This window comes from Bos indicus x Bos taurus, chromosome 15 (genome assembly GCF_003369695.1).
Source record: "Bos indicus x Bos taurus breed Angus x Brahman F1 hybrid chromosome 15, Bos_hybrid_MaternalHap_v2.0, whole genome shotgun sequence".
In the NCBI taxonomy this organism is placed as follows: Eukaryota; Metazoa; Chordata; class Mammalia; order Artiodactyla; family Bovidae; genus Bos; species Bos indicus x Bos taurus.
In genome coordinates, this window is record NC_040090.1 from 82,793,294 (window position 1) to 82,812,675 (window position 19,382).

Consider the following 19,382-nt stretch of genomic DNA (forward strand, 5'->3'; position numbering starts at 1 on the left):
TCGTGAGATCTTTTTTGTACAGTTCTTCTGTGTATTCTTGCCATCTCTTCTTAATATCTTCTGCTTCTGTTAGGTCCATACCATTACTTTTATCGAGCCCATCTTTGCATGAAATTTTCCCTTGGTATCTCTAATTTTCTTGAAGAGATCTCTAGTCTTTCCCATTCTGTTGTTTTCCTCTATTTTTTTTTTTTTTGCATTGATTGCTGAAGAAGGCTTTCTTATCTCTTTTTGCTATTCTTTGGAACTCTGCATTCAGATGCTTATATCTTTCCTTTTCTCCTTTGATTTTTGCTTCTTTTCACAGCTATTTGTAAGGCCTCCTCAGACAGCCATTTTACTTTTATGCATTTCTTTTCCATGGGGATGGTCTTGATCCCTCTCTCCTGTAGAATGTCATGAACCTCATTCCATAGTTCATCAGGCACTCTATCCATCAGATCTAGGCCCTTAAATCTATTTCTCACTTCCACTGTATAATCATTATGGATTTGATTTAGGTCATACCTGAATTTTCTAGTGGTTTTCCCTACTTTCTTCAATTTAAGTCTGAATTTGGCAATAAGGAGTTCATGATCTGAGCCACAGTCAGCTCATGGTCTTGTTTTTGCTGACTGTATAGAGCTTCTCCACCTTTGGCTGCAAATATAATCAATCTGATTTTGGTGTTGATCATCTGGTGATGTCCATGTATAGAGTCTTCTCTTGTGTTGTTGGAAGAGGGTGTTTGTTATGACCAGTGCATTTTCTCGGCAAAACTCTATTAGTCTTTGTCCTGCTTCATTCCGTCTAATGGGGGTAGTTGGGGTCTTATTCTACTGTCATTTCTATCAGCTATACCTTGTCATTTGGCATCACTACATTAGGTCAGATTAAACAGAAATAAACCTCTCACTTATCGCCAAAACCCTTATATCAAAGGTATTGATACCCTGAAATAGAGTTATGTCCTAGTCAGAGACCACAAAATAACCAAAGCTCTCCTAAGTGTTAAAATCACTGTCACAATGATTCAGTTCATATGTCATCTTTAAATTTTCTGAGATGATCCAATCTTCTTTTAACCTAAAAACTGCCACATATATTTGATTAAATAACGTTGTTACTTAGTTTAAGGTAATTGGGTCACATGGACTGGGTCAAAAGAGACAAATACTTTGGTGGACATTAAAAAAAATATAACCATAGAGGGAATTCCCTGGTGGTCTAGTGGTTAGGATTCTGAGCTTTCACTGCCAAGGATGCAGGATCAATCCCTGCTTGGGGAACTAAGATCCTGCAAGCCTCGCAGAACAGCCAAAAAGAAAAAAAGAAAAGAAAAAACTATATATACATATATATATGTTTATATACACACATACACACATATAACCAAAGAAAAGGCCCATTAGTTCAGCTCCCTTTCCCCAGTGTGTCAGTTCTGGTGCTGAGAAGTTGAGAGATAACTCTTGTTTTAGTCACAGAAGGGTAAAGGAACAGGAAGCTGCTGCTGGAGAGATGGACAGAGTCAAAGCTAAACAAATGTATGCCGGATAGATAAGATACACACAGGTATAAGAATTATTTACGCTTTTTCTTGGTTGTTTAAAACCTTTATTTATTTTTTTTAGAATATTTATACTTACGCTTTTGTTGTTATCTACAACGTGGCTTTTATAAAACGCCTGAGCCACTTTGCAGTTCTTGCCCCAGTATAATCATCTTAGAATTCCTTTTCCCTTGTCACTTTGACTTTGTGTGGCTTCTATAAAATGAGGATCCTGGAAAAGAACCCTTCCTGTGACCCTGGAAGATGAGGTGAGCAGGGCCTGGCTCAGCAGGACCAGACAGGTAAAACTAGCTGGATGGCAAATAGGCTATGATCACCTGGACCAAGGTATAGTTGTGCGCATGTCTTAAGGGTTGTGATGACTCACCAGGAGAATAAGGATTATGTAGGTTGACCAGGGTGGGTGAGGTAGGAGGGTCCACAGGATTGTGTGGATTGTGGAAGGAGAGGCAGTATATAACATTCGTAGATTAAACATCTATGGTTCTATTAATAAAAAACAAAGATCTAGGTTTCTCAATTTTTTTTAAACTTATGAAGATTCAAGTCACTAATATGTTCATTCTTACGGTTTACAGTGAAAGCAAATGGCTATGGTGATGCAGAGAAGACAGCTGAACTGCACCAGTATATTTAAGATTTTTAAATAAAATTCTGAGTTACTTGACCTTATAAAAATACATGTTGATATACTAAATACTCCACAAAGCTCTAGGATGGGGGATATTGTAAATGTAAAAATACATTTCTCTTGGATCAGCACCAAAAATATCATTAGTTTTCTGTACAACCTCTGACAAGTTTTTCAATATAGACAAGTTAAAATGATTTGGTAAAAATCACAAACGCCATGGAAATCATTAAATATAAATCCAAACAACTTTCAAATACATTTTGACATCAAGGTCAGGCAATTCACTTGGAGGGATAGTATCGTGAGTACCACTGAATTACTGTCCTAAGACTTTTGATGTCAACTTTGTACAATGGGGATATTTCACATCTCACACAAAGCAGGCACTCAGACTTAGAAACTTAAGAAAATTATTAGAACCGTTATTAAGACTGAGGTGAACAATTTGTGCAGCCTTCCACAATTTCAAAGAGGTAGTGATAGATACCGGTCCTCCTGGCGATGTCAAATGCTGTTTCCTCCAGGCTGTTCTTCAGACCTGGCTTGATGTAGCGGTTCATCAGGAGGAGCTCTAGGGTGTCTTTGCTGTCTCTGTTCCCAGCAGCAAGGTGCAGGGGGGTCAGGAGGCCTTTCGTTTGGGCGTTGACATCTGCATCATGCTGCAGTAAGAAAGAAGCCACTCTGGCATTATTCCACTTACAGGCACTGTGCAGGGGTGTCCAGCCATCCACGGTCACCGCATGGACATCCGCCCCGTGTGCAATCAGCTCCCGGACCACGTCTAAGTGTCCACTGTAGGCTGCTCGGTGGAGCGGTGTGTACTTGTCTTCATCTTGAGTGTTCACGTGGGTAGCCCTTTCTGAAAGCAGTCTCTGCACTGTGGTCAGCTGAGAATAAAACAGGAGATCTTTCACAAACCCAACATGAAACAAAACAGTAAACAACATGAAACAGTCTAGTGGTGTTAGATTTAATCGAGTTAAATGAAAACTTCCTTGTTAGTAGATGACTGTAAAATAAACTTAAGATTTCTTGTGGGGAGGAGGACAACCGATTTAACAATGAACAAGTCAGTGTTAATTATAAATTCTTTTGGCTTTTTTTTCCCTCATAAACTTAATTTTATGAACGTGATTCTCTGAAAACCAATCCATACGTTTACTCCTAGTCCAATTAAGGCTTACTGCACTAAAGCTACAGTTAGATGAAAAATACAGGCTAGAATCATGTTTGATATGTTATGTTTCATTTGCGAAGAAAACATAATAAGGGGACATTATGTTCTGATCTTTCAGTAGTAGGATTATCACACCAATATGCATGATGTATAAAACTTTTTTTGTGTGTGTGTGTATAAAACTTTAAAACATAAACTTTTATCAGTAGAAAACAATGCTAAAAAGGAAATCTAGAGATTAAGAAGCTCAATTCCTTCTAACTAAAATAACCTCAGACACCTGCTTTCATGAAGTGATTTTTTTTCAGTTTGGTCTGAGGAAAAAGTAAGCTTCAGGGACAGGTCCTCTGGCTTCCAATCTAGTAGTTTTTCGACTAAACTAAGGTTTCTTTTCTAACCATTCTTTTCTTTTTTTACCCGATTTTTTTCAGCAGCCCAAAGAAGCAATTTGCTTGGATCTTTTTCCATTTTTTTTTCTTGCAGTTGATACCACTCTTCAGTTTTTTCATCTTGCTCTTCATCGTCATCAGAATTCCCTATCCAGAGACTTTGGGTACCAGTGGGAATAAGGTGTCCATGTGTTTCCAACAGTTCAAGTTGGTTGAAGTGTTCAGAAAAGTCCAAGGAGTTCTCTGGGTCTGGTTTTTCATCATTTACTTTTTCTTTTTCCATTTTTACTACTATTTTAAATATAAATCATTTAAAACACCAGGCTATAAATAATCTCTCCAGAGATGATTATGTCTGCTTTATTTTATTCATCAAGATCTGAAAACACAAACACAAAAATTAGGAACAAACCAGTAATTGAGGCTTTATTAATAGCATAAATAAGTCTTGCAAACATACACAAATATACTCTGTCTAAACTTTTTGGTGTTTATTAATACTCTTTACATTCATCAAATATTGGAGCTGACAGATTTCAGTTATCTTTATTTTTAATGGCCTAATACTCATTTTTTTATTGTTTTCCTCTAAGTCAGTAGTTATGACTCTGACTTATTTTGAATCTACTGGTTTAGATACTATGTTATATTACACTAACAGTTGATTAATGCTTGAAGTTTTTAAATTATAACTAATACAATAAAATGAGAACATTCACCATTTTTGTAAACTAGACACATAGATGCTATAGAAAAGAAGCAAAAATTTGTATTTCCTAAAAACTACTTCCAAGAATCAGAGATTCTTAGAGATGGAATAGTCCCCAGAGAACACATGTCCCAATCTCTCATCAATGCAGGTATCTTTACCATGATATCTATAATAATCATCCTCTTTCTACTTAAACAATTTCTGGCTGAGGAAAATTCATGGCTTTAAAAAGTAGTCCTATTCACTGACAGACAACTATTGTTCTTAGTTGGGTTCTTGTTGTGAAACAGGATTTTGGCTGTCATTCACTCCTTCATTCAACAAAGATGAAAAAAAACCTGGCATGTGCTAGTCTCTTGGTGTTATGTGCTTGTGCTTAGTGGCTCAATCATGCCCAACTCTTTGCGACCCCCTGAACTGTAGCCTTGGAAGGAAAGTTATGACCAACCTAGATAGCATATTAAAGAGCAGAGACACTACTTTGCCAACAAAGGTCCGTCTAGTCAAGGCTATGGTTTTTCCAGTAGTCATGTATGGATGTGAGAGTTGGACTGTGAAGAAAGCTGAGCACCAAAGAATTGATGCTTTTGAACTGTGGTGTTGGAGAAGACTCTTGAGAGTCCCATGGACTGCAAGGAGATCCAACCAATCCATTCTAAAGGAGATCAGTCCTGGGTGTTCTTTGAAAGGAATGATGCTAAACCTGAAACTCCAGTACTTTGGCCACCTCACACAAAGAGTTGACTCATTGGAAAAGACTCTGATGCTGGGAGGGATTGGGGGCAGGAGGAGAAGGGGACGACAGAGGATGAGATGGCTGGATGGCATCACTGACTCGATGGACGTTAGTCTGAGTGAACTCTGGGATTTGGTGATGGACAGGGAGGCCTGGCGTGCTGCAATTCATAGGGTTGCAAAGAGTTGGACACGACTGAGCGACTGAACTGAACTGAACTATAGCCTGGCAGGCTCCTCTGTTTAAGGGATTTCCCAGGCTAGAAATCCCTGGAGTGGGTTGCCATTTTCTTCTCCAGGGGATCTTTCTGATGCAGTGATCAAACCTGCTTCTCTTTTGTCTCCTACATTGGCAGGCAGGTTTTTTTTTTTTTTTTTTTTTTTTTACCACTGCACCACTTCAGAAGCCCGCCAGTCTCTAGGTACTGGGATTCAATAATGAACAAGATCCATGTCTTAACCTCATGAAGTTTATCATCTAGTCAGGAAGACTGGCAAAAACAGCATTAAGTACTATGATAAGACTGTAACCAGATACAATGAATATACAGGAAGACCGTAATTAACCCAGTCTTATGGGATTACTGAGGGCCTCCCTGATAGCTCAGTGGTAAAGAATTTGTCTGCCAACACAGGAGACATAGGTTCAACCTCTGGGTTGGGAAGATGCCCTGGAGAAGAAAATGGCAACACATTCCAGTATTCTTGCCTGGAGCATCCCATGGACAGAGAAGCCTGGTGGGCCACAGTCCATGGGTTTGCAGAGTTGGACACAACTTAGTGACTAAAATACCACCACCAAGGGATTACAGAAGGCTTCCTGAAGGAAATGATATTTATTCTGCTAGGTTGCCATAATAATTTATAAACAATATAAGCTTAAAGAGTTATGCAGGAGGGCAGTCCCAAGATGGAGGAGGAATAGGATAGGAAGAGCACCTTCTCCCCCACAAATTTATCAAAAGATCATTTGAATGCTGAACAACCTCCACAAAACAATTTCTCAATGCTGGCGGAGGACACCAGGCACCCAGAAAGGCAACCCATTCTCTTCAAAAGGAGGTAGGAAAAAATATAAAAGACAAAAAGAGAGACAAAAGAGTTAGGGACGGAGACCCATCCTAGGGAGGGAGTCATGAAGGAGAAGTTTTCAAACACCAGGAAACCCCCCCAACAGCGGGTCTATGGGGAGTTTTAGAATCTCAGAGGGCAAGATAACCAGGAAGGAAAAAAAAAAAAAACCAAAAACCCACAGAATAGGTGCCTAACCACAACTCCCAGCAGAGAAGTAGCCCAGATTCTCGACCGGAGGCTGGAAAGGGAGGCGCGGGCTGCATGCTTAAGGTAAGGACCAGGCCTGAATGCTCTGAGGACAATCTGAGGGAGCTAATGTGAGACAGTAGCCCAAACTGTGGGATAGCCAGAGAGAGAGAGAGAAAAAAAAAAACACTTTCCTGTGAAATGTTCCAACTTAATGTGCAGCCTGGCCTACTCACAGAGCAAAGGACTGAGTAATCACCAAAGGAGAGCTAGCCAGCTGCATACAGTTCCCTTCCCGCCAGAGGCAGAGAGGCAGGCAGGCAACGGCCAGAGCCAGAAGGCAAGGGGCTGCTCCAATCTCGGCCTCAGAGACCAGCATCCTGCACCGAACTGAGCAGGCCCCCAATTGCTAACCATGTCTCCTGGGATCCTGAATGGTTGACATCTGCCAGGAGGGTCATAGCCTGAGATCAGCTTCCCAGAGGAGACACATGGCACACCCAAGACCAGAGAGGTGATTCAGATGCATGGCCCACCGGGGACAGTGTGCTCGCCAAGCACCTGGTCGCCTGAGCTGCTCAGACCTGGGAAGGGCACAAAACACATGCCCAACAGAGTCTGTGCCCTTGTGGAGTACCCGAGAACCTGAACCCGAGGGGCTTAGACCTGGAAAGTGCATGAAACCCAGGGCCCGCTTTGGACAGTGCCCTGCAGAGCACCCTGCAGCCTGAGCAGTGTAGAACCAGAAAGAACATGCTGTGAGCTTGGGCAAACCCAGTGTGGTCCATACATTGTGAGCACTCCCCACACATGCCAGTGATATTTGTTTGCAGGGTTCCTCCCTCCCCAAAACACAACTGAACAAGGGAGCATAAATAAGTGACCACATTTGCCCCCTTGTGTCAGGGCAGAAATTAAACACTGAAGAGACTTTCAAACAGAGGAAGCCAAAATAAAGAAGAGGGACCCGCTCTGGAAGTGACACATGCAACAGATTAAAACCCTGTAGTTAACACTGACTAAACATTAGATAGCATATTGAAAAGCAGAGACATTACTTTGCTAACAAAGGTCCATCTAGTCAAGGCTATGGTTTTTCCAGTGGTCATGTATGGATGTGAGAGTTGGACTGTGAAGAAAGCTGAGTGCCAAAGAATTGATGCTTTTGAAGTGTGGTGTTGGAGAAGACTCTTGAGAGTCCCTTGGACTGCAAGGAGATCCAACCAGTCCATTCTAAAGGAGATCAGCCCTGGGTGTTCTTTGGAAGGAACGATGCTAAAGCTGTAACTCCAGTACTCTGGCCACCTCATGCGAAGAGTTGACTCATTGGAAAAGACTCTGATGCTGGGAGGGATTGGGGGCAGGAGGAAAAGGGGATGACAGAGGATGAGATGGTTGGATGGCATCACGGACTCGATGGACGTGAGTTTGAGTGAACTCCGGGAGTTGGTGATGGACAGGGAGGCCTGGTGTGCTGCAATTCATCGGGTCGCAAAGAGTCGGACATGACTGAGCAACTGAACTGAACTGAAGCATTAGAGGGGGCCTATAGACCTTGAGAACAAGTACAAGCTGGAACAAGGAACTATCTGAAACTGAACTCACACCACACTGCCCACAACAGCTCCAGAGAAATTCCTAAATATATTTTATATGATCACTTTTTAATTTTTTTTAAGTTCTTTACTACTTTAATTTTCACTTTTATAACCTACTATTACCTTGCAAAAAAAAGATCCTATTGTAAAAGCAAATTTCATATATATATTTTTTATAATTTTTGTGATTCCTTTTTTTTATTTTTAATATTATATTTTTTAGAGTCTAACCTCTAGTCTATATTTTTAATCTTTGCTTCTTGGTATTTTTTTTTTTAATTAATTTTGTATCTTTAAGAATCTAATCTTCAGTATCCATGTTCACTTAGGGTTGTGATTACTGGCTTGAATGCTCTCTCCCGTTTTGACTCCCCCTCTTCTCGTCCTGGTCAGTTCTATCTCCTTCCTCCTTTTCTCTTCTCTTCTCTATGGAACTCCGTAAACTTCTCTGAGTGTTCCAGACTGTGTAGAGCACTTAGGGAATTGATTGCTGGCTAGACTGCTCTCTCCCCTTTTGACTCCCCTCTTCTCCTCCTGGTCACCTCTATCTCCCTCCTCCCTCTTCTCTTCTCTATGTAACTCTGTGTACCTCTCTGGGTGTCCCTTACTGTGGAGAATCTTTTCACCATTAACCTTAATGTTTTATCATCAGTGCTGTATGGATGGAGAAGTCTTGAGGCTACTGTAAGAATAAGACTGAAAGCCAGAGGCAGGAGGCTTAACTCCAAAACACGAGAACATCAGAAAACCTCTGATTCCAGGGACCATTAACAGACAAGAGCTCATCAAAAGCCTCCATACCTACACTGAAACCAAAAACCACCCAAGAGTCAACAAGTTCCAGAGCAAGACATATCATGCTAATTCTCCAGCAATGCAGGAACACAGCCCTGGGCATTAAAAGACAGACCACCCAAAGTCACACCAAACCCACAGACACCCCAAAACTCACTACTGTACATTTCATTGCACTCCAGATAGAAGACATTCAGCTTCACCCACCAGAACAGACATAAGCTCCCCTAACCAGAAAACCTTGACAAGCCACTAGTACAACCCCACCCACAGGGAGTAGGGTCCACAATAAAGAGGACCCACAAACTTCCAGCCTACAGAAGACACTCCAAATACAGCAATCTAAACAAAATGAAAAGGCAGATAAATATTTAGCAGGTAAAGGAACATAATAAGCATCCACTAAACCAAAAAAAAAAAAAAGGAGAAGATAGGGAGTCTACCTGAAAAAGAATTCAGAATAATGTTAGTCAAGATGCTCCAAAATCTTGAAAACAAACTTTTGAAACTAAAATAAATAGACTAGAGACCAGGATTGAGAAGATGCAAGAAATGTTTAACAAGGACCTAGAAGAAATAAAGAAGAGTCAATCAATAATGAATAATGCAATAACTGAGACCAAAAGCATTCTGGAGGGAACCAACAGTAGAATAACTGAGGCAGAAGACAGGATAAGTGAGGTGGAAGATAGAATGGTTGAAATAAATGAAGCAGAGAAGAAAACAGAAAACAGAATTAAAGAAATAAGGACAACCTCAGAGGCCTCTGGAACAATGTTAAACACCCCAACATTCGAATCATAGGAATTCCGGAAGAAGACGACAAAAAGAAAGGGCGTGAGACAATACTTGAGGAGGTAACAGTTGAAAAATCCCTAAGATGGGGAAGGAAATATTCACTCAAGTCCAAGAAACCCAGAGAGTTCCAAACAGGATAAACCCAAGGCGAAACACCGCAAGACACATTTAATCAAACTAACAAAGATCAAACACAAAGAACAAATATTAAAAGCAGCAAGGGAAAAGCAACAAATAACACACAATGGGATCCCAATAAAGATAACAGCTGATCTTTCAACAGAAACTCTTCAGGCCAGAAGGGAATGGCAGGACATACTTCAAGTGATGAAAGAGAAAAACCTACAGCCCAGATATCTATACCCAGCAAGGATCTCATTCAAACATGAAGGCAAAATCAAAAGCTTTACAGACAGGCAACAGCTGAGAGAATTCAGCACCACCAAACCTGCTCTTCAATAGATGTAAAGGATCTTCTCTAGACAGGAAACACAGAAAAGGTGTATAAACTCTACCCAAAACAACAAAGTAAATGGCAACAGGATCATACTTATCAATAATTATTTTAAACATAAATGGGTTGAATGCCCCAACCAATAGACGAAGACTGGCTGAATGGATACGAAAATAAGACCCCTATATATGCTGTCTACAAGAGACCCACTTCAAAACAGGGGACACATACAGAATGAAAGTGAGAGGCTGGAAAAAGATATTTCATGCAAATGGAAACCAAAATAAAGCAGGAGCAGCAATCTCATATCAGATGAAACAGTCTTTGAAATAAAAGCCATGAAAAGAGACAAAGAAGGACACTACATAATGATCAAAGGATCAATCCAAGAAGAAGATATAAAAATTATAAATATATAGGCACCAAACATAGGAGAACCTCAATACAAAAGGCAAATGCTAACAGGTATAGAAGGGTAAATTAACAGTAACACAACAATAGTGGAAGGCTTTAATACCCCACTAACACCTATGGATAGATCAACCAAAAGAAAATTAGCAAGGAAACATAAACTTTAAATAATACAATGGAGCAGTTAGCCCCAATTAATATAGGGCATTTCACCCCAAAACAATGAATTTCACCTTTTTCTCAAGTGCATACAGAACATTGTCTGGGATAGATCATATCCTGGGCCATAAATCTAGCCTTAGTAAATTCAAAAAAACTGAAATCATTTCAAGCATCTTTTCTGATCACAATGCGGTAAGATTAGATGTCAACTCCAGGAAAAAAACTATAAAAATACAAACATATGGATGCTAAATAACATGCTGCTGAATAACCAACAAATCATGGAAGAAATGAAAAAGGAAATCAAAATCTTCACAGAAACAAATGAAAATGAAAACATGACAACCCAAAACCTATGGGATTCAGTAAAAGCAGTGTTCATTGGAAGGACTGATGTTGAAGTTGAAACTCCAATGCTTTGGTCACCTGATGCAAAGAGCTGACTCATCTGAAAAGACCCTGACGCTGGGAAAGGTTGAAGGTGAGAGGGGACGGGGACGACAGAGGATGAGATGGTTGGATGGCATCACCGACTCAACGGACATGAGTTTGAGCAAGCTTCCAAAGTTGGGATGGACAGGGAGGCCTGGCGTGCTGCAGTCCACGCGGTCACAAAGAGTCAGACATGACTGAGTGACTAAACTGAAATGAACTGAACTGAAAAGCAGTGTAAAGGGGAAGGTTCATAGCACTGAAAACATAGTCAAGAAACAAGAGAAAAGTCAAATAAATAACTTTACACCTAAAGCAACTAGAAAAAGAAGAAATGAAGAACCCCAGGGTTAGTAGAAGGAAAGAAATCACAAAAATTAGGGCAGAAATAAATGAAAAAGAAAAAAAGGAGACTATAACAAAAATCCCACTCTGGTACTCTTGCCTGGAAAATTCCATGGATGGAGGAGCCTGGTAGGCTGCAGTCCATGGGGTTGCTAGGAGTCAGACACAACTGAGCGACTTCACTTTCATGCACTGGAGAAGGAAATGGCAACCCACTCCAGTGTTCTTGCCTAGAGAATCTCAGGGACGGGGGAGCCTGGTGGGCTGCCGTCTATAGGGTCGCAGAGTTGGACATGACTGAAGTGACTTAGCAGCAGCAGCATAGCAAAAATCAACAAAACTAAAAGCTGGTTCTTTGAGAAGATAAGTAAAATAGACAAACCATTAGCCAGACTAAGCAAGTAAAAAAGGGAGAAGAATCAAATCAACAAAATTAGAACTGAAAATGGAGAAATCACAACAGACAACACAGATATACAAAGGATCATAAGAGACTACTATCATGGCAACCCACTCCAGTACTCTTGCCTGGAAAATCCCATGGACGGAGAAGCTTGGTAGGCTGCAGTCCATGGGGTCTCAAAGAATCGGACATGACTGAGCGACTTCACTTTCACTTTTCACTTTCATGCATTGGAGAAGGAAATGGCAACCCACTCCAGTGTTCTTGCCTGGAGAATCCTAGGGACGGCGGAGCCTGGTGGGCTGCTGTCTATGGGGTTGCACAGAGTCGGACACGACTGAAGGGACTTAGCAACAGCATCAGTAACTATATGACAATGAATAGGACAACTTGAAAGAAATGGACGAATTTTTAGAAAAGTATTACCTTCCAAAACTGAACCAGAAAGAAATAGAAAATCTTAACAGACCCATCACAAGCACAGAAATGGAAACTATAATAAAAAATCTTCCAAAAAACAAAAGCACAGGTGAATACTACTAAAAATTTAGAGAAAAGCTAACACCTATCCTATTCAAACTCTTCCAGAAAATTGCAGAGGAAGGTAATCTCCCAAACACATTCTATGAGCCCACCATCACCCTAATACCAAAACCAGAAAAAGATGACACAAAAAAAGAAAACTATAGGCCAATATCACTGATAAACATAGATGCAAAAATCCTCAACAAATTTCTAGCAAACAGAATCCAACAACATATTTAAAAGATCATACATCATGACCAAGTGGGCTTTATCCCAGGGATACAAGGATTCTTCAATATTTGCAAATCACTCAATGTGATATACCACATTAACAAATTGAAGGATAAAAATAATATGATTATCTCAATAGATGCAGAGAAAGCCTTTGACAAAATTCAACAACCATTTATGATAAAGACTCTCCAGAAAACAGGCATAGAAGGAACATACCTCAACATAATAAAAGCCATATATGATCAACGCATAGCAAACATTATCCTCAATGGTGAAATATTGAAAGCATTTTCCCTAAAGTCAGGAACCAGATAAGGGTGTCCACTCTCACCACTACTATTCAACATAGTTTTGGAAGTTTTAGCCACAGCAATCAGAGAAAAAAAGAAATAAAAGAATACAGTTTGGAAAAGAAGTAAAACTCTCACTGTTTGCAAATGACATGATCCTCTACATAGAAAACTCTAAGACACCACCAGAAAATTACTAGAGCTAATCAATGAATATTGTAAAGTTGCAGGATATAAAATTAATACATGAAATCCCTTGCATATACACTAATAATGATAAAATAGAGAAATTAAGGAAACAATTCCATTCACCATTGCAACGAAAAGAATAAAATACACAGGACTATATCTACCTAAAGAAACAAAAGACCTATATATAGAAAACTATAAAACACATGTGAAAGAAATCAAAGAGGACACTAACAGATGGAGAAATATACCATGTTCATGGATCGGAAAAATGAATATACTGAAAATGAGTATACTACCCAAAGCAATCTATAGATTCAATGCAATCCCTATGAAGCTACCAATGGTATTTTTCACAGAGCTAGAACAAATAATTTCACAAATTGTATCGAAATACAAAAAACCTCTAATAGCCAAAAGAATCTTGAGAACGAAGGAAGAATAGAACTGGAGGACTCAACCTGCCTGTCTTCAGACTATACTACAAAGCTACAGTCATTAAGACAGTATGGTACTGGCACAAAGACAGAAATATAGATCAATGGAACAAAATGGAAAGCTCAGAGATAAATCCATGCACCTATGGACACCTTATCTTTGGAAAAGGAGGAAAAAATATTAATGGAGAAAAGACAATCTCTTTAGTGGTGCTGGAAAAACTGGTCAACCACCTGTAAAAGAATGAAACTAGAACACTCTTAACACCATACACAAAAATAAACTCAAAATGGATTAAAGATCTAAATGTAAGGCCAGAAACTATAAAACTCCTAGTGGAAAACATAGGCAAAACACTCTCTAACATAAATAACAGCAAGATTCTCTATGACCCACCTCCCATAAACTTAAAAGCTTTTGAACAGCGAAGGAAACTATAAGCAAAGTGAAAAGACAGGCTTCAGAATGGGAGAAAATAATAGCAAATGAATCAACTGACAAAGAATTAATCTCAAAAATACAGAAACAGCTCATGAAGCTCAATACCAGAAAAATAAATGACCCAATCAAAAACTGGGCCAAAGAACTAAACAGACACTTCTCCAAAGAAGACATACAGGTGGCTAAGAAACACATGAAAAAATGCCCAAAACCATTCATTATCAGAGAAACACAGATCAAAACCACAATGAGGTACCATCTCACCCTGGTCCGAATGGCTGGTATCAAAAAGTCCACAAATAATAAATGCTGGAAAGGGTGTGGAGAAAAGGGAATCCTTTTACACTGCTGGTGGGAATGAAAACTAGTACAGCCACTATGCAGAACAGTGTGGAGATTCCTTCAAAAACAGAAAATAGAATTGCCATACAACCCAGCAATCCCACTGCTGGGCATACATACCGAGGAAACCAGAAGTGAGAGAGACATGTGTATCCTAATGTTCATCGCAGCACTGTTTACAATAGCCAGGTCAGGGAAGCAACCTAGATGTCCATTGGCAGACGAATGGATAAGAAAGTTGTGGCACATATACATAATAGGATATTACTCAGCCATTAAAAAGAATGCATTTGAATCAGTTCTAATGAGGTGGACGAAACTGGAGCCTATTATACAGAGTGAAGTAAGCCAGAAAGAAAAACACCAATACAGTATATTAACACATATATACATCGAATTTAGAAAGATGGTAACAATGACCCCATATGCGAGATAGCAAAAGAGACACAGAGGTAAAGAACAGACTAATGGACTCTGTGGGAGAAGGCGAGGGTGGGATGATTTGAGAGAATAACATTAAAACATGTATATTACCATATGTGAAATAGAAGACCAGTCCAAGTTCGAGGCATGAAACAGGGCACTCAAAGCTGGTGCACTGGGACAACCCAAAGGGATGGGATGGGGAGAGAGGTGGGACGGGGGTTTGGGATTGGGGAACACATGTACACCTGTGGCTGATTCATGTCAATGTATGGCAAAAACTACCACAATATTGTAATTAGCCTCCAATTAAAATGAATTCATTAATTATAAAAAAGTTGTACAGCATATCAAAGTTTAACACCACTTAAAGAAAATGAGTATAATAGATATTTTTAAAATATCTCTCAGCTTCCTAATTATATTTGTTGAAACCTTTTTAGTCATTTAAGACTCTTCCCAGAAGTTGCCTCTCTCTTAAGTCTTTGTTGAGGCTGCATATTAGATCTCTCTCTCTAGTTTCTCCTGTTTCTTGGTGATACATACTGTCTTATCACTAACTTTATTCTTGTTTTAGCCTCTAAAGAGATTGTTAGCTTAATAATAGGGACTATATTTAACTTACATTTATGTCCGACTTAGATACACAGGCATTAAAACATTTGCATAATTAACATGATTAAAGTGCTATCACTTGATTTTGCTTGGAATGGATTCTGAGAAATCTTAGCGTTACTCATACTCCTAAGATACAGACTTCTTTCTACCTAATTTTCACGAGTTTTAATTGAATGCATCAATGCAAATGAATGCATCAATGCAAAGAAATATAGGAAAATAATAGAATGGGAAAGACGAGAGATTTCTTCAAGAAAATTAGAGATACCAAGGGAACATTTCATGCAAGTTTAGTTCAGTCGTTCAGTCATGTCCGACTCTTTGCAACCCCATGAACTGCAGCATGCCAGGCCTCCCTGTCCATCACCAACTCCCGGAGTCCAACCAAATCCATGTCCATCGAGTTGGTGATGCCATCCAGCCATCTCATCCTCTGTCGTCCCCTTCTCCTCCTGCCCTCAATCTTTCTCAGCATCAGGGTCTTTTTAAATGAGTCAGTTCTTCGCATCAGGTGGCCAAAGGACTGGAGTCTCAGTTTCAACATCAGTCCTTCCAATGAACACTCAGGATGGATCTCCTTTAGGATGGACTGGTTGGATCTCCTTGCATCCACGGGACTCTCAAGAATCTTGTCCAACACCACAGTTCAAAAGCATCAACTCTTCCATGTTGATCTTTCTTTGTAGTCCAATACATGACCAGTGGAAAAAGATGCAAAGATGGGCTCAGTAAAGGATAGAAATGGTAAGGACCTAACAGAAGCAGAAGATATTAAGAAGAGGTGGCAAGAATACACAGAACTGTACAAAAATGATCTTCACGACCCAGATAATCATGATGGTGTGATCACTCACCTAGAGCCAGACATCCTGGAATGTGAAGTCCAGTGGGCCTTAGAAAGCATCACTATGAACAAAGCTAGTGAAGGTGATGGAATTCTAATTGAGCCATTTCAAATCCTAAAAGATGATGCTGTGAAAGTGCTACACTCAATGTCAGCAAATTTGGAAAACTCAGCAGCGACCACAGGACTGGAAAAGGTCAGTTTTCATTGCAATCCCAAAGAAAGGCAATGCCAAAGAATGCTCAAACTACCATTCAATTGCACTCATCTCACAGGCTAGTAAAGTAATGCTCAAAATTCTCCAAGCCAGGCTTCAGCAATATGTGAACCGTGAACTCCCAGATGTTCCAGCTGGTTTTAGAAAAGGCAGAGGAACCAGAGAACAAATTGCCAACATCTGCTGGATCATGGAAAAAAGCAAGAGAGTTCCAGAAAAATATCTATTTCTGCTTTATTGACTATGCCAAAGCCTTTGACTGTGTGGATCACAATAAACTGTGGAAAATTCTGAAAGAGATGGGAATACCAGACCACCTGATCTGCCTCTTGAGAAACCTGTATGCAGGTTCAGGAAGCAAGTTAGAACTGGACATGGAACAACAGACTGGTTCCAAATAGGAAAAGGAGTACGTCAAGGCTGTATATTGTCACCCTGCTTATTTAACTTATATGCAGAGTACATCCTGAGAAACACTGGGCTGGATGAAGCACAAGCTGGGATCAAGATTGCCGGGAGAAATATGAATAACCTCAAGATATGCAGATGACACCGCCCTTATGGCAGAAAGTGAAGAACTAAAGAGCCTCTTGATGAATGTGAAAGAGGAGACTGAAGAAGCTTGCTTTAAGCTCAACATTTAGAAAACTAAGATCATGGCATCTGGTCCCATCACTTCATGGGAAATAGATAGGGAAACAGTGGAAACCGTGGCTGACTTTATTTTGGGGCCTCCAAAATCATTGCAGATGGTGATTGCAGCCATGAAATTAAAAGACGCTTACTCCTTGGGAGAAAAGCTATGACCAATCTAGATAGCATATTAAGAAGCAGAGACATTACTTTGCCAATAAAGATCCGTCTGGTCAAGGTTATGGTTTTTCCAGTGGTCATGTACAGATGTGAGAGTTGGACTATAAGGAATGCTGAGCACAGAAGCATTGATGCTTTTGAACTGTGGTGTTGGACAAGACTCTTGAGAGTCCCTTGGATTGCAAGGAGATCCAACCAGTCCATCCTAAAGGAGATCAGTCCTGGATGTTCATTGGAAGGACTGATATTGAAGCTGAAACTCCAATCCTTTGGCCACCTGATGCGAAGAGCTGACTCATTGGAAAAGACCCTGATGCTAAGAAAGATGGAGGGTGGCAGGAGACGGGGACGACAGAGGATGAGATGGTTAGATGGCATCACTGACTCAATGGACATGAGTTTTGGTAAACTCCGGGAGTTGGTGATGGACAGGGAGGCCTGGCATGCTGCGGTTCATGGGGTCGCAAAGAGATGGACACGACTGAGCAACTGAACTGAACAGAACTGAGTGCATCACTATATTTTAATACTACTGCTAAGAGCATTAAAGTCAAGTTTAAATCTATCACTCATGACCAATACCTTCTCTGGACCTGTTACTTTGTAGCACAATGCAGTGTTCGCTGCTGAGTCATGGCCAACTCTTTGTGACCCCATTGACTGTAGCCCACAAGACACCTCTGTCCGTGGAATTCTCCAGGCAAGAACACTGGAATGGGTTGCCTTTCCCTTCTCCTGGGGATCTTTCCCATGCGAGGATAGTACCTGGGTCTCCTGCATGGCTGGCAGATTCTTTACCATGAGTCAAGAAGGAAGACCCTATGCACAAAAAAGGACTGCACTAAAGAATTTTCAAAGATAGTTCAGTTTTTCAGATCAATCAGGAGACCCTATCAGAAAGGTTTTTATATTCTAATATTTTCACTTTTTTCTCAAGCTATTCTCTGAAGCTTACAATGCAATATACATCTATTCATTAAACAATAAATACCAGTAAATAATGTAAAGTTCACATATTAATTACAGCATCCATAGTAACATTATTGGGGCATCCCCTGGTGGCTCAGCAGTAAAGAATCCATCTGAAATGCAGGAGACTCAGGAGAGGTGGGCTCGATCCCTGGGTCAGATCTCCTGGAGGAGGGCATGGCAAATCCACTCCAGTATTCTTGCCTAAAGAATATCATAGATTGAGGAGCTTGGCAAGCCATAGTCACAAGAGTCGAACAGGACTTAAGCTAGAGTGTAAGTACAGCACAGCAACATTATAGCACAGATCTTGTGCCCCTCCTCTCCTTTTTATAAAAACTCTTTTAAAATTTTGAATTTACTGTTCCAGGTAAAATAAATTACATACAAAAATTTCTTAATTTAAAAAGTCAAACTCTGGTGCATCTCCCTGATTCAAGATTTAAACAGTCGATCAAGATTTCTACTTGATGATATTGCAACAGGAGGAACTAGGTTATGTTTTTTAAAGATCACATTCCACAAAGTATGTCAACTCTTACTAAACAGCTCAGTGACAGGTGGAGCGATAAGCCCCATTAGACAGGCGAAGGCGCTCAAATTTATAAAGATTAAAACAACTTTCAATGGAACTAAAGGCCCAGATTTTCTAATTCAAAAGTTTCACATTATTATTATTTTTTTAATGCATTGTCAGCACAAAGCAATACAGATGTGCTGAACCTGGGGTCCACGGAGACAATAAGGAGACGCAGGGAAAGGCTTGTAAACTAGAAGTCGAATGTTCACTCTGAGGAGGGCAGTGAGAGAAGGCCACCAGCCGCGACCCCGGCACTGGCCGGTCACTTCACAGGCCCCGGAGGCGCGTCTGCGGCCTTCCAAACCGCTAAGCCCGAAGAAACTGCTCCAGCCCTACCGAAGACCAAACTTCGCGGCCGGGTTTGCAGAGCTCACCAGGGGTCCACAGGGGCCCGCCCCTTTCGGTTCACGCGCTCAAAGGTGGCGCCAAGCGAGCAGGAAGTGTGACCCCAGACGAGAAAGAGCTACCCACCTCATAGTCGGAAAAGCGCCGCCAGGAACCTCGCTTCCGGGTTCCATCTCGGCTACTCAGGATTGGCTCCTGTACGAGGGCGGGGCCTCGCTGCAACTTTTATTGCGACCTCGCGGCACTCGACAGCCAATGAG

General features: G+C 40.6%; 1 protein-coding gene across 1 annotated transcript; it reads right to left on the reverse strand.

Moving 5' to 3' along the window:
* Positions 1-1,330: 1,330 nt before the first annotated feature.
* ANKRD49 (ankyrin repeat domain 49) lies at positions 1,331-19,333 on the reverse strand. Its single transcript, XM_027563996.1, has 3 exons — positions 19,249-19,333; positions 3,778-4,128; positions 1,331-3,070 (listed from the first exon to the last, which is right to left on the reverse strand). Exons 2-3 carry the CDS (start codon positions 4,030-4,032, stop codon positions 2,609-2,611), a joined length of 717 nt encoding a protein of 238 aa, XP_027419797.1. The 5' UTR covers positions 4,033-4,128; positions 19,249-19,333; the 3' UTR covers positions 1,331-2,608.
* Positions 19,334-19,382: the final 49 nt, after the last annotated feature.

Coding starts and splice junctions, on each gene's coding strand:
- ANKRD49 (XM_027563996.1), bottom strand. CDS start 4,032: ATGGAAAAAGAAAAAGTAAATGATGAAAAACCAGACCCAGAGAACTCC. Junction 3,071..3,777: donor GGGCTGCTGAAAAAAATCGG/GTAAAAAAAGAA, acceptor TTTTATTCTCAG/CTGACCACAGTGCAGAGACT.